This window comes from Frieseomelitta varia, unplaced genomic scaffold, assembly GCF_011392965.1.
Source record: "Frieseomelitta varia isolate USP_RPSP 00005682 unplaced genomic scaffold, Fvar_1.2 scaffold_460, whole genome shotgun sequence".
NCBI lineage: Eukaryota > Metazoa > Arthropoda > Insecta > Hymenoptera > Apidae > Frieseomelitta > Frieseomelitta varia.
The window spans coordinates 181,001-193,497 of record NW_025110213.1 but is presented as its reverse complement, the minus strand read 5'-3'; the positions used below and the strand labels follow the sequence as shown (position 1 = coordinate 193,497).

Sequence of the window (12,497 nt, the reverse complement as noted above, 5' to 3'; positions counted from 1 at the left end):
TTGAATTTTTTTTTCAATAGATCGAAGGATGTCCTTGTCGCACACTATTGCTTTCCTTGTCTAGCGTCATTAGACAAGGAGTGCACTAGCGTACGACAAGCAGCATACATAGCGATAGACAAGGAGGGCGATAGTGTGTGACAAGGACAGACTCATTCGCTCAGTAGACAAAGAGGGCAACAGCGTGTGATAAGGACAACAATATAAATTAGTTCCGGCACCTATCCTAGGGGTGATCATTTGGTAAAAATAAATAAAAAAAGGGTTGAACATTTGATAAAAATAAATAAAAAGAATAAGAAACAAGGTTTTTTCCTTTTTTACTGAATCGCCACATGGTGTACGATTTTGAGCGGGAATAACTGTAGATTATATATTTAGATATGTATGTTTCTGAGGAAATTATATTTACTTCATGATATAAATATAATTAAATATATTTGAAGAATATTTGAAGAACTATATTACATCCTATCGTTGATTGATTGATGTTGAACTCATTTCTCAGTCTTATTCTTCATCGTTGTATGTTTCTAACCTATCCAAAAAGTTGATCAAGGATGAAAGTTAGATTGAATTTATTTACTCATTTCATAGATAAAACTTTCAGTTGCGTTAACGCAAAGTATTATTCGCAATCTGAAGTTCTATTTACTAAGACGGATGTCAATTTAAAAAATTGGCAAGGGGAACTTGATAGAACTATGCAAGTTCTACCGAATTTCATTACAACTGAAGAAGAAAAGTTCTTAATTGAAGAAATTGATCCTTATATGAGGAGATTAAAATACGAACAGTCGCACTGGGATGACGTTAGTATAAGTGAATTGTTATTTTTTATCATAATTACACATTTTTAATCAATTGTAGGCAATACATAATTATAGAGAGACGGAGAAAAATAAGTGGAATGAGAGAAACATAAAAATAATAAATAAAATTCAAGATAGGGCATTTCCTAAAGATATGTCTAAAATTTCATTGGTACATGTTTTGGACCTAGCACCGCAAGGGTGGATAAAACCACATGTCGACAGCATTAGAGTATGTGTTTTATTTTTTGGTTTATAGTACAAACAAAATTTACATGGTATTCTTGTCATAGTTCTGCGGAGAAATTATTGCTGGTTTAAGTTTATTAACTGATAGCGTAATGAGATTAAAAATGGTTGATAATGAAACTTTATATAAGGACTTTCTATTACCCAGAAGATCGTTATACATAATGAGGTAATATAATAATGTATTTTTAATTTATTTGTATTCATGTCTAATATTTTTGTTTTATAGTGGTACAGCTAGGTATAATTATAATCACGAAATTTTAAAAAATGAAGAATCTTTTTTTGAAGGACAACATATACCAAAAGATAGACGTATTTCAGTAATATGTAGATGTCAACCACAACATAACACTTAGTATACAGTTAGACGTTTAACTTGTTTTTCCAAAAAAACAAGGCTTTAAATAAAAAAATGTTATTTTTTCTTTTTAAAATATTTTTTCATGTAAAATAACCCTTTTATTGTATCTTCATTATTGGAACACTGGATAATTATACCGCAAGTTTATATTGTATATGTATGTATATATTGTATATAAAAGATATAAAATATAAAATGATAAAAGTATATATATATACACACATATACAGTCATGTAATACGATAGTTGTTGGTTGATAATCACTAGTAAATTATAATTTTTTGGAATGATTTTGTCAGTTTGCATTGATATTTTTAAAAATCTATAAATTGAGCTGCTGAATTTGTCACATCTAATTAGTCAGTAATAAAATATATTTAAGAGATTAATGTTTGGAACGTTTTATTTTATTATATTACAGGACACTAAATTCAAACTAGTTTCGTTTAGATTTCGATCGCATGGCTTATTTACCTCCTCTTACTCAACTCCTTGGATTGATATATAGTCACTTTTCCGTAATAAAACTAGACCGTACTTCATGATCGAGGTTAAAAATCAAGATTATGAATGTTGATACATGGAGATATGAACATTTTAAATCATGATCTCGACGGGGATTAAAGACGCATTAGCCACGTGCGCTTCAATTTGCACAGTTTTACAATTTTTGGCCGGTGTGTAAGTAAAAATGGAAACTAGCTCCGGACTTAACCTCACGAGTAGTTATCCTAAAGCATAACTATGCGATTTGTTGACATAAACATGTCAAATAAAGTCGTAAATTAGAATCATATAACTTCATAAGATGTAAAAGTTTCCTTTAATGGTAATAAAAAAGTAGCAAAAAAAAAATAAGTATTAAGATAATTCATCTTTCTTTTTTAAAGATATCTGTTACATTTGTGTAAATTTCATTATTCAACAATAATGTTAAAAAAAAGTTAAAAAAATGTTTTAGGCTGGTGTGCAGAAAAATCATTAAAAATGGCACTACGGGAAATAGTTCAGCCTTGGCATTTGTAACATGTTATACATCGTAAGTGTTATATTTCTTATCTTAAGAACAATTTATTACTGATAATTGTTTTTTTTTGTTAATAATTATTCGTATTGTATTTATAAAGATGACAATTCTTGACATTTACTTGAATTTTGTCATTAGAGTCAAGTCTTTGTATAATATGTTACAGATGCGTCTTATGGATGAGATATGGTATGCTCATTGGAGATCGATTTATATTATTAGTGAATGTATTTGGTTCAATACTCCAAGCGTCTTACGTTTACGTATTCATTTTATATAGTGTAAAAAAGTTTAAACCAATAAGGCAAATGATTGCAGCAACTTGTTTCCTCGCAGTTGTGTACTTTTATAGTTTTTATGAGGAAGACAGAATTTTAGCCTCAAAGTACGTTGGTTTCCTTAGTTGTACAGTAACAGTATTATTTTTTGCATCTCCATTAATGATGTTGGTAAGTCACCTGATTTTTTTCAGTAACAGATAATAGCTGGTTAGTTTGAAAGAAAGATAAATGAACAAAATATTTTTCAGGCACATGTGATAAGAGTTAAAAGTACAGAAAGTTTACCATTTCCCATTATTATGGCTTCTTTAATAGTTTCTTGTCAGTGGTTTGCATATGGTTGCCTTCTGAATGATCAGTTCATAGAAATACCAAACTTTCTAGGCTGTGTATTATCTGCATTTCAACTTTGTTTCTTTTTAATTTATCGTAACGATCAATTTAATGAGGCTCACTTGATATAATATTAAGAAATATATTTCACAAATTATGCTCTAACTGGGAAAGATATCATATATTTTTTAGCATATTGTTTATAAATTAAGACACTCGATATATGTTCTCACGAAGAAATATATTTTTGAAAAAATTAATTGTCTTTTTAATTAAAAGGCGTTCTTCGAATTCAATTCCTTCCCGCCAAAAATGAGACTAACTTTCCAAGAAATTTCACCAGTTCTATAAAATTCCCTAGATAGCAGGACAAGAATTGATAAATGTATAATTCATAAAAATACGACAGGAGCATTGAACAATATTTATTTTAAAAAACAAATACATTACATAATTAATTCATTATAAAAAATATTTCTCATGTTACAAATCTACGATCACTTTTCCTATTCAATATTTTATTTTACAATATCAATACATGTTAAATGATAATCTCACCATTTTATCATTTTAATTTTTATTTCTTCTTTTTTAACACGTAAGATATGTAAATACATTTTCTACAGTATCTTAAAACCTATATAGGTGCTTCATTTGATTTCAGTATTAATTACGTGTCTCTCTCGAATGTTCCGAAAAAAGTATCGTTTAATCGACGAGAAAGTACTGTTCCCGTTCCAAAAAAATTCTCTCGCATTTTAATATCAAAATGTCGATCGTAGCATTCGGATTTCCCCCTCAGGAATATTAATTTCGAAAACGGAAATGAAGTGGAAATTTCCAGACATATTATGCGGTGTGCGTATATTGGTTAAGTTCCGGGGCGGATCAGTTGGCAGCACTGGCAGAGGAGGAGGCGAGAAGAGAGAAAGAGGTGCGGTGTTGCGTGACTGACTGCGAGCCCGAGCGTGTGTGTTTGTTGTGTTGAACGAGAGGAAAAATTTCTATACTCTTCCTTTCTCGAGAAGAAAACGTAAAGAAAAAAAAAAGAGAAAAGGAAGAAAAAGGAGAAAAAGGGAAAAACCGTTCCGCTTGATTTTTGTTTGGGGGAAAAGACCGTGCGTTTGGAAGGGGGAAAAAATCATGTCGTCGTACATCCAGGTTGCCGAGGACGAGGGTGACGAGCCGATCGAATTACCAACCGAGGACGATAGCACACTTTTATTGACCACCGTAACTGCCCAATTCCCTGGGACATGTGGCCTGAAATATCGGAATCCAGAATCTCGGACGATGCGCGGCATTCGTCTTGTTGACGGGCGCCTTCATCCTCCAGAAAACGGATGGGGCAAGGCGATTTACTTCTGTGTTTTTCCAAAAGGTGCTTATTTCACGACGAAGTATCGTCTTTCGANTCTCTCTCTCTCTCTCTCTCTCTCTCTCTCTCTCTCTCTCTCTCTCTCTCTCTCTCTCTCTCTCTCTCTCTCCCTCCCTTCCTTCCTTCCCTTCCCTTCCCTTCCCATTCCCTTCCTCTCTTTTATTCCTCTCCCCACCGACTTCCCCTTCCCCTCTGCCTTCCCACCCCCTGAAAATATACTAACGCCACACGAATCAAGATCAGGTATATATATATATATATATATATATGTACATTATATATATATATATGCTTCTACGTACATATGTAAGATGAATAAAAATATAATATATTTTAAGTTTTTGTACGAATTTTAAAAGAGACAAATTTTTGTTCTAAGCTTTTGTAAAACATGAGAAGCACTGGTTGAGAGTTATTATAACTAACTCTCGATTTTTATTATCAAAGTTATGTAGAACTTTCATTCTTATTAAAACAAAATTTTCTTATGATAACAAATATTGATTTGATTTGTGATGATCTTTTGTTTGTTACTGGAAAATTATCATTTGATATTAATTGTTAGATTTGTCAGTTTCTACAAAATTTTTCTTTAGAAATATTGTTGTTCATATACTTGATCTTGAATGATTCACATCAACTTTATGATGATTATGAACGTTTATGCATTTTATGTATTTTTTAAAAATCTGGTTAATCAGATTGGATATTTTAAATATTTTTTTAGCATTATGCACATGTATAGTTAAAATGAACATTTTAGAACAAATTCTTACAATAATAAAAACATTGACATACAAGAAAATATACAAGTCCATTTATATAATTTTTTTATTACATATATTTATTATGTATATATATTTGTAATATATATAAAACAAATCCTCTGTGGACAAGAAAAAAGTTATTATTCAGTTATTCATGTTTATATTTAATTTTTTTAAAATTCTAGGTTTTTAAAAATGTGTTTAGTTAATAAAGCTTTTGTATTTTACAACTTTCAAAGGTTTTTCAGGAAGAACAAAAATTTATTTTAAAAGTAAAATTTATTTTAGAATTTAAATGATCTAAATTATTTACGGAAGTTAAAGATAGATGAACTGATTTCATAATTTCATAAAAAAATTATTACGTATGCATCTTCAAATAATGTAAATTCATCATTATTTATTCCATAAATGTAAAACCATTCATCATTATATATTCATCATTTATAAAATATAAATAATGAATATCTCTTTATAGAACCATAAATAATGAACTCTTCTGATTTGAATATTGCACTTACATGCATAAATATTTATGATCAATTTCCTGCCTCCCCCGAAGTCCAGTACATGTGTTTATGTTTATTGTGCAACAAATTTTTCTCTGTTTTCTTTTTTTAAATGAATTCATATTTTTACTACTTTTTTTCAAAAACAGAATTTTACCCTTTCTCACAATGTATGACTTTCATAGTAATTCTCCAATTCCTATAGGCTAAATATTAACTTCTATCTCCATAAGAGATACAGACCTCAAATTTTATTTTAAAACATGCATAAGATTCCTCTCTTTTTTATAAATTCCAATTTTTTGATGATGTTTCATTATTTAATGCAAATGACAAAAATTTCTTCAATTAAAAAAAAATAGAATGGAGTAATATGAATAATAGTATGATTCACAATTTTGTATAAATTCAATATGCATATTATTTACTTTATATTTTTCTTTACATTAGCATATCTAATTGAGCAACACAAAACATTTTTTTTTTTCCTTTTACAAACATGCACAAATAGATTGGAGAAAAAAATGAACTATAATATTATGAATTGATTAAATTGATTAAAGCAACCATTGGAATATCTGTAAAGCATCAATTGCTTGGAAAATTGTTGAAAGTGTCTGGGAATTGGAGGAACTTAAGATAATTGTATTTAACTTTGAATACTTTTGAGTACTCCATTTAACTTTGAATACTTTTGAGTATTGACTTTGATTATTTATCTAATCATATTAACATAAGCACATGCTAATATATGATTGAATGATTAAACATTAATAGACTTAAATTATAAAAATTCATATTGTCTTATTTTATTAATGACATTAATAAACATTCATTTATTTATAATAATTAAAATTTGTTTGCATTTATATATGTGCATAACTATACGAAAAATTGAACTTGAATATTTAATATGTGTATTTTGCACACACATGTATACACACACATACACATATACACGCAGAGTTACACGCAGTAAAGTACACAAATTTTTTAATATTTTTTGATAAATGATTATTTGTACTGGATTTCCATACTTTTACTTTTTTTTATTATTATTTTTATTATAGTCACGTTTATTTTTTCTCTCTTCTTGTAAATTTATATATGGCTCAAATTTTTTTGGAAAAGGTTCTAGTAAAATGAAAAAAAGTTAGTAGACATGAACACTTATATCTTTTCAGAGAACAAACGTAAATCTGATGACAATTTGGAAAATTCCACAGCTAAGACTAAAAGAATGGAAACAAAGTTGCGTTGCACAGACTTGATCGTACTTGGTTTACCATGGAAAACCACTGAGCAGAACTTGCGAGAGTATTTCGAAACATTTGGCGAAGTACTCATGGCACAGGTGAGTTTTCTTAGTTCTTCTCCCTTGCCCCTCTCTTTTTTTATATATGTATAAAATAATTCAGTATTAAACAGCAATGTTAGAGCTAATTACAGTGATTGTTTCATTAAAATCTTACGTGGGTCGTGTGTTGTAGGTTAAAAAAGATGCAAAGTCAGGACAAAGCAAAGGATTTGGATTTATTAGATTTGGAAGCTACGAGTCTCAGTTAAGATGCCTTGCCCAACGACACATGATTGATGGGCGATGGTGTGATGTCAAGGTTCCCAACAGTAAGGTAAGAACATCATTATGTTCATTGACAAATATTAATTGTTTCTTTATGTACTTCGAGTAGCTATGAAATGTTCAACTATTTAACAATTGTTTAAGATCTTAATGCATATGTAGGATATTCGCGTGCAAATCATAGATTTATATCTTTGTTATATATTTGTTTCGAACTTACCCCGTTTATCATATAACAGTAATGTAAATGAAAGTTCATGAAAAGTTTAACATTTGTCTTGTATTTCTCTGTGAAATTACATACATATGTGTGTATCTCATATTATGTTTCTTGTTATTTAAAGATTCAGCAAACACAATGATATAACATATACCATAAAAAAGATGTTCTAAAAATTATAAAAGCAAAAGCATTGTTAATTAAATGAAAAGCAAAATAGCCTTCTTGTAAGTAATTAAGAAGTAATTGAATCTTCTTAAGAACGATTTTTTATACATATACTTTATATAGATCTATGATGCACGCCATAAGGTATTATTTATCGCGCTATAAACGGTATAGTAAAAAAAAAAAAAAGTTAAAGGAATGATTAAGGCCTGACAATGGGCACAGACGCGAGTTTTCCTTTAAAAGATTATTTTCTCTATTACGAATTATTGCACAATGACTATGAGACATTTAATTCGTTTCTATTTACAATTTTTGAACGTCATTTTTTATATATATATATATACATATCTCTTGAGAAGAAAGTATACTGTGGTATAAATAGATGAATGTGTAGTCGAATTAAGTGGCATATTTATAAAGGAAATGTGATATATGTGTATGAATGTTTCAATGAGTGTTGTACGATGCAGAGTGAGATACTTTTAAAGAAGTATGCTTGCGTGGCCTTGTAAATAACATTGGTATGTTTGTGTTTTCTTTAAATAGTGTGGAAACTCTCACGAGTATGCTATGAAAGCGTAGCACTGTCAGTTATTTTTTCTTTCTTTTTTTCCTTTTTTTTTTTTTCAAATATACAAATATTTAAAAAACTTGAAAATTCATACCCAATTGATTTATACAGAGCTCAGGATAGATTAGTTGCAACACGCAGGACTGCCATTTTATGAATTCGATTCTGAATGCGAAATTTTCATAAGAATTCTCTATGTATCATGCAGCCGTTAGCTTGTTAGAGTAACAGAACAGTATCATTACGTCTGTGAGACGAGATTTACAGAAATTGGTTTTTATTTTCCACACCAAAACATATGTTATACACTGGGAGTGAGTTTCAGACATGACAAATAGTCGAGTATCGATTAAGTGTATAATTTCTTGAAGACGAGAGATATAAACATTGTAATGGGTATGATCTGCGTGACAGTGTGTGCAATCAAAGGTGTGTATAACGTAACAAATTGTCATAATCTCTTGAAGTGAGCATTGAATTTTGCGAGGTGAAGTATACTTCCAGTTTCAGTGGTTTAGATTGAACTCAGACGAAAAAGATCGGTAAACGATAATGCACAGAATCACTCAGCATAACAATTAATCGACCTGTTTTAATAGTTGTAGAATGATGCTGATGGTGTCGACACGAGCAGATAGAGTGTGCACAAGTTTCTTATTATTATAGAAAAAGAAAAAGAAAAAAAAATCTTTCATTAGCGCGTGGTCACGATTGCAATAGGTTTGGAACTTTATAAAATTGGTATGTGGTATGACACGTTGAAGCAAAAGAGAAAGATTAAGAGCAATAAAAAAAAAATAGAAAGATGAAACTAGAGAGAGTGAGAGAGAGAGGGAGAGTGAGAGTGAGAGCGCGAGAGAGAGGGAGAGTGAGAAAAGAAAAGAAAAGAAGTACGTTAATGAGCGAGAGTGCGTATATGTGTGTAATTCAATCAATTATAATAGATAAAAAATATGTATGTGATTGTCGAGGGCTTGGTGTATATCTGGTTGCAGAATATTGATGGCTTAATGATGGCTCGTCAGTATGATACGAGCAAACACAATGAATGCTACCGCCCTATACCGGTTCATACGCCGAGTAGTCGACGGGTACCTGTGGCAAAACCGTATATCAACTTAAATACGTCCGAAGCTGCTAATACACCTAGGTACGATTCGGAGTACGATTATAAAACGACGCATTATCCGTCGTACCCCCCCAATTATCCATACGACGATAACAATAAGTACAAGTACGAGGGCCAGAACTATAATGCGTACGAGAAACCGAGTTACCCGTCCTATGAGGATCCCGGGTATGACACACGTAATTACATGGTCCAGCATACAACGGCAGCGGCGGCAGCGGCAGCGGCAGTGGCAGCAGCCCCGAACCCTAGCGCGGCGTATCCATCCGACACGGAGTATACAAGATACACCAACTACGAAGGACGTGCCGTGTACCCGGTCATGGAGAATCCGGACTACACGGACAAAGCTAGATACAATTACGGTTACGATCGAAATTATTACGAGGCGGACGGCCGTTACGCGTCGACGGACTGTAGATACACGCTGGATGTCAGATATCCGGATGCTAGACACGCGGACAATCGGATACCGGCTGACGGCAGAGAGGCTGATTGTAGATATCCGGTGGATAATCGTGACATGGATAGAAGATACACGGTCGACGGTAGAGACCCAGAAGGTAGATATGCCGTCGAGAACAGAGAAGTGGTGGACGCCAGGTATCCGCCGGACGCGAAGGAGGTCGACGCCAGGTTTGCCGACACGACAAGATACCCGGCCAAAGAAAACTATTACGATCGTTATTACAAGCACCGTCCATCGAGGGATCACCACGTATCGGACACGTCAAGATACTGATGAGTCTTGTTACTATTGTTAAATACATACGTGTCACGCTTCAACGGGAATAGAGAGAGATTTCGCGTGGTTGAAGTTAAGTTTTGTAACGCCCGGTATCATCTTTTGTATCGAGGTATCATCGAACGATACGGGGGAGGGAGTTTGGAAATATGCATCGTAATTTGTTTTTCGCTCTTGTACCTCGTGTAACTCGTTTGCTCTTTACTCATCTGTCGAATGGGACAAGGTTTCACTCGTCCCATTGATAATCAATAGTACATGTGTCATTGATTAGAAATGAACTCTACTGTACTTCTCAGCCACTCGTTCAAGTGATCATTTTGAATATATACATTTTGATGGGAACAGAGAGCATGTGTATCCCAGTTTGATAAGCGAATCTTTTGAATTTCACTTTTCTTCAGATGGTCGAACGTAACGTTTGATACAAAGACAAAGAACTGTATATTCCCCTTGATCCGTGATTTTTGTTGCAAATACAAAAAAGAAAAAATTACGTTATTTACAGTACTAGCAATAGCTTCGAATAACTATCCACATTTTGTCATCAAACTGTTGTGCTTATTCAGTTTAAGATAATATGTAATATATATATATGTATGTATGTAGCCATATATATATATAGCATGAAATTTTACATCGAATATATACAGATATAAAGCATATTGTACAGATTGCATGGATTTTGAGGAGGCCATAGTGCTTAAGTATTATATATTTACATTACATTATAAAATATGTAAAAGGGGCGATACCCTTTTTTCTGAAAATCATTAGATAGAAATGTATATCAAAACGATTTTTCTATAAAACTTGATATCAGTGCGAATTAGGTTTATCTTTCTTTTTTCTTCAATTATTTATTCTTGAATTGAACGACTAATTGTTGTATCAAAAATACGAATGCTGCAATTTATAACTAAGCTGTTGGAGATATTCAAATCAGTAAATGTTTGACCATTTCTTTTTGATATAAATGAAACATTGTACGTTGTACATGCACTGTACACAAGTTTTACTGAATAAGTCAGAAAAGAAAAACAAAACAAAAAAAAAAAACAATTACCAAAAATACTGTTGTACATGATTGATTGATTGTGCGTTTGTGCGTAGGAGGGAATGATTCAGCAAGTACCCTGCAAGGTATTCGTGGGACGCTGTACAGAAGACCTAACTGCTGATGATCTGCGCGACTATTTCTCCAAATATGGCGAAGTGACGGACGTGTTCATCCCAAAACCTTTCCGTGCATTTTCATTTGTTACTTTCTTAGATCCCGAGGTAGCCCAGTCCCTATGCGGCGAGGATCACATTATTAAAGGAGTATCTGTACACGTGTCGAACGCCGCACCGAAGTCAGAGGGGAACAATAAGAATTTCAATAATCAAGTGAACTCGAACATGCGTAGAGGTGCCCCAGGTCCCGTCGAGAATAACGTGCCGGGGAACTATCAGGGTAATCGATACATGGGCCACTCAGGTAACAATATGGGTCCAAATGGCTGGAACAATCCAGGGAATAGGGGCAATCTGGACATGCCTAATCTCCAAGCGTTGGGCATTACCGGGCAAAACAATGGCGGCGGCGGCGGCGGCGGTATGTCGAATCCATTGGCGATGGGAGGATTGAATTTGTCCGCGTTGCCAGTCAACCCAGCTTTGGTCGCAGCTGCACTAAACCAAGCATCTTGGGGTCTGATCGGTAACTTGCAGAATCAGGGAAACGATCAGGGCTATTCGAACCAGCCTGGCCCACCTGGTCAACCACCTTCAGGCAACAATAGTATCGGTAACAGTGGAAACTCTGGCTTTCTCAGTTGGATGAATCAAGGGGGTGGTGATGGTAATACTGGCAATCCTGGAACAGGTGGTCCAGGTCCGAATAATCCGAACGCATCCCAAGGTGCTTGGCAGAATCATCCAGGACAGCGTGATCAGAAATCGAACACCTTTCTCAAGTACGAATAAGCTGCGTCGAGGGGTCCCCCAGTGTAGTCTTGGAAAGTGGCGAATCCGTTCCTTTGATCCTGACGTTAACCACACAAGTGACAGGTGTCTAGGCAACTGTATGTAGGTACAAAGTAATCTCTTTTTTTTTATTTTACATAAAGAAAGAACCAAAGCCTCTGTCTCAATGAAGGGGGAACGGGTTCCATGATGATTCTTTTTGTACGTTTTTATTACACAGAAACGTACAGAAAGAAGTAACATATTTTCTTTTCTTTTTTTCTTCTTTTTTTCTTTTTTCTTTATATGTGTGCGTGTGTGTATGTGTATGTATATATATATATATATATATATATATATATATATATATATATATATATATATATATATATATATATATATATATATATAT

The 12,497-nt window shown here is 32.9% G+C and overlaps 3 protein-coding genes across 11 annotated transcripts in view; all 3 read left to right on the top strand.

The window, feature by feature from the left end:
- The window catches only part of LOC122532602 (sugar transporter SWEET1), a 10,508-nt gene extending 7,182 nt beyond the window's left edge, over positions 1-3,326 (top strand). Inside the window, exons 2-5 of the mRNA XM_043661507.1 lie at positions 1,957-2,106; positions 2,387-2,464; positions 2,619-2,901; positions 2,982-3,326. Of these exons, the coding sequence (XP_043517442.1) occupies positions 2,030-2,106; positions 2,387-2,464; positions 2,619-2,901; positions 2,982-3,197 (654 nt within the window). The 5' untranslated portion in view covers positions 1,957-2,029 and the 3' untranslated portion in view covers positions 3,198-3,326. The remainder of the gene's footprint in view (positions 1-1,956; positions 2,107-2,386; positions 2,465-2,618; positions 2,902-2,981) is intronic.
- LOC122532589 (TAR DNA-binding protein 43) overlaps positions 1-12,497 on the top strand; it is a 26,832-nt gene that overhangs the window by 7,176 nt on the left and 7,159 nt on the right. For 2 of the 7 annotated variants that reach the window (XM_043661477.1, XM_043661476.1), the window contains exons 1-4: positions 3,820-4,447; positions 6,905-7,074; positions 7,211-7,351; positions 11,252-12,212. In XM_043661477.1, coding sequence (XP_043517412.1) covers positions 4,210-4,447; positions 6,905-7,074; positions 7,211-7,351; positions 11,252-12,106 — 1,404 coding nt within the window. In that variant the 5' untranslated portion in view covers positions 3,820-4,209 and the 3' untranslated portion in view covers positions 12,107-12,212. Of the gene's footprint in view, positions 1-3,775; positions 4,448-6,904; positions 7,075-7,210; positions 7,352-9,259; positions 10,968-11,251; positions 12,213-12,497 lie in introns of those variants that run through there. The other 5 variants (XM_043661480.1, XM_043661474.1, XM_043661479.1 and 2 more) reach the window with 5 other exon arrangements.
- LOC122532599 (alpha-ketoglutarate-dependent dioxygenase alkB homolog 7, mitochondrial) lies at positions 141-1,586 on the top strand. Of its 3 annotated transcripts, none has more exons than XM_043661504.1 (5): positions 141-243; positions 598-812; positions 871-1,044; positions 1,106-1,230; positions 1,291-1,586. In XM_043661504.1, exons 2-5 carry the CDS (start codon positions 705-707, stop codon positions 1,418-1,420), a joined length of 537 nt encoding a protein of 178 aa, XP_043517439.1. In that variant the 5' UTR covers positions 141-243; positions 598-704; the 3' UTR covers positions 1,421-1,586. The 3 variants fall into 3 exon arrangements, with proteins under 3 accessions (XP_043517439.1, XP_043517437.1, XP_043517438.1); XM_043661503.1 differs by lacking the exon at positions 141-243 and adding an exon at positions 405-525; XM_043661502.1 differs by lacking the exon at positions 141-243 and having other exon boundaries at positions 401-812.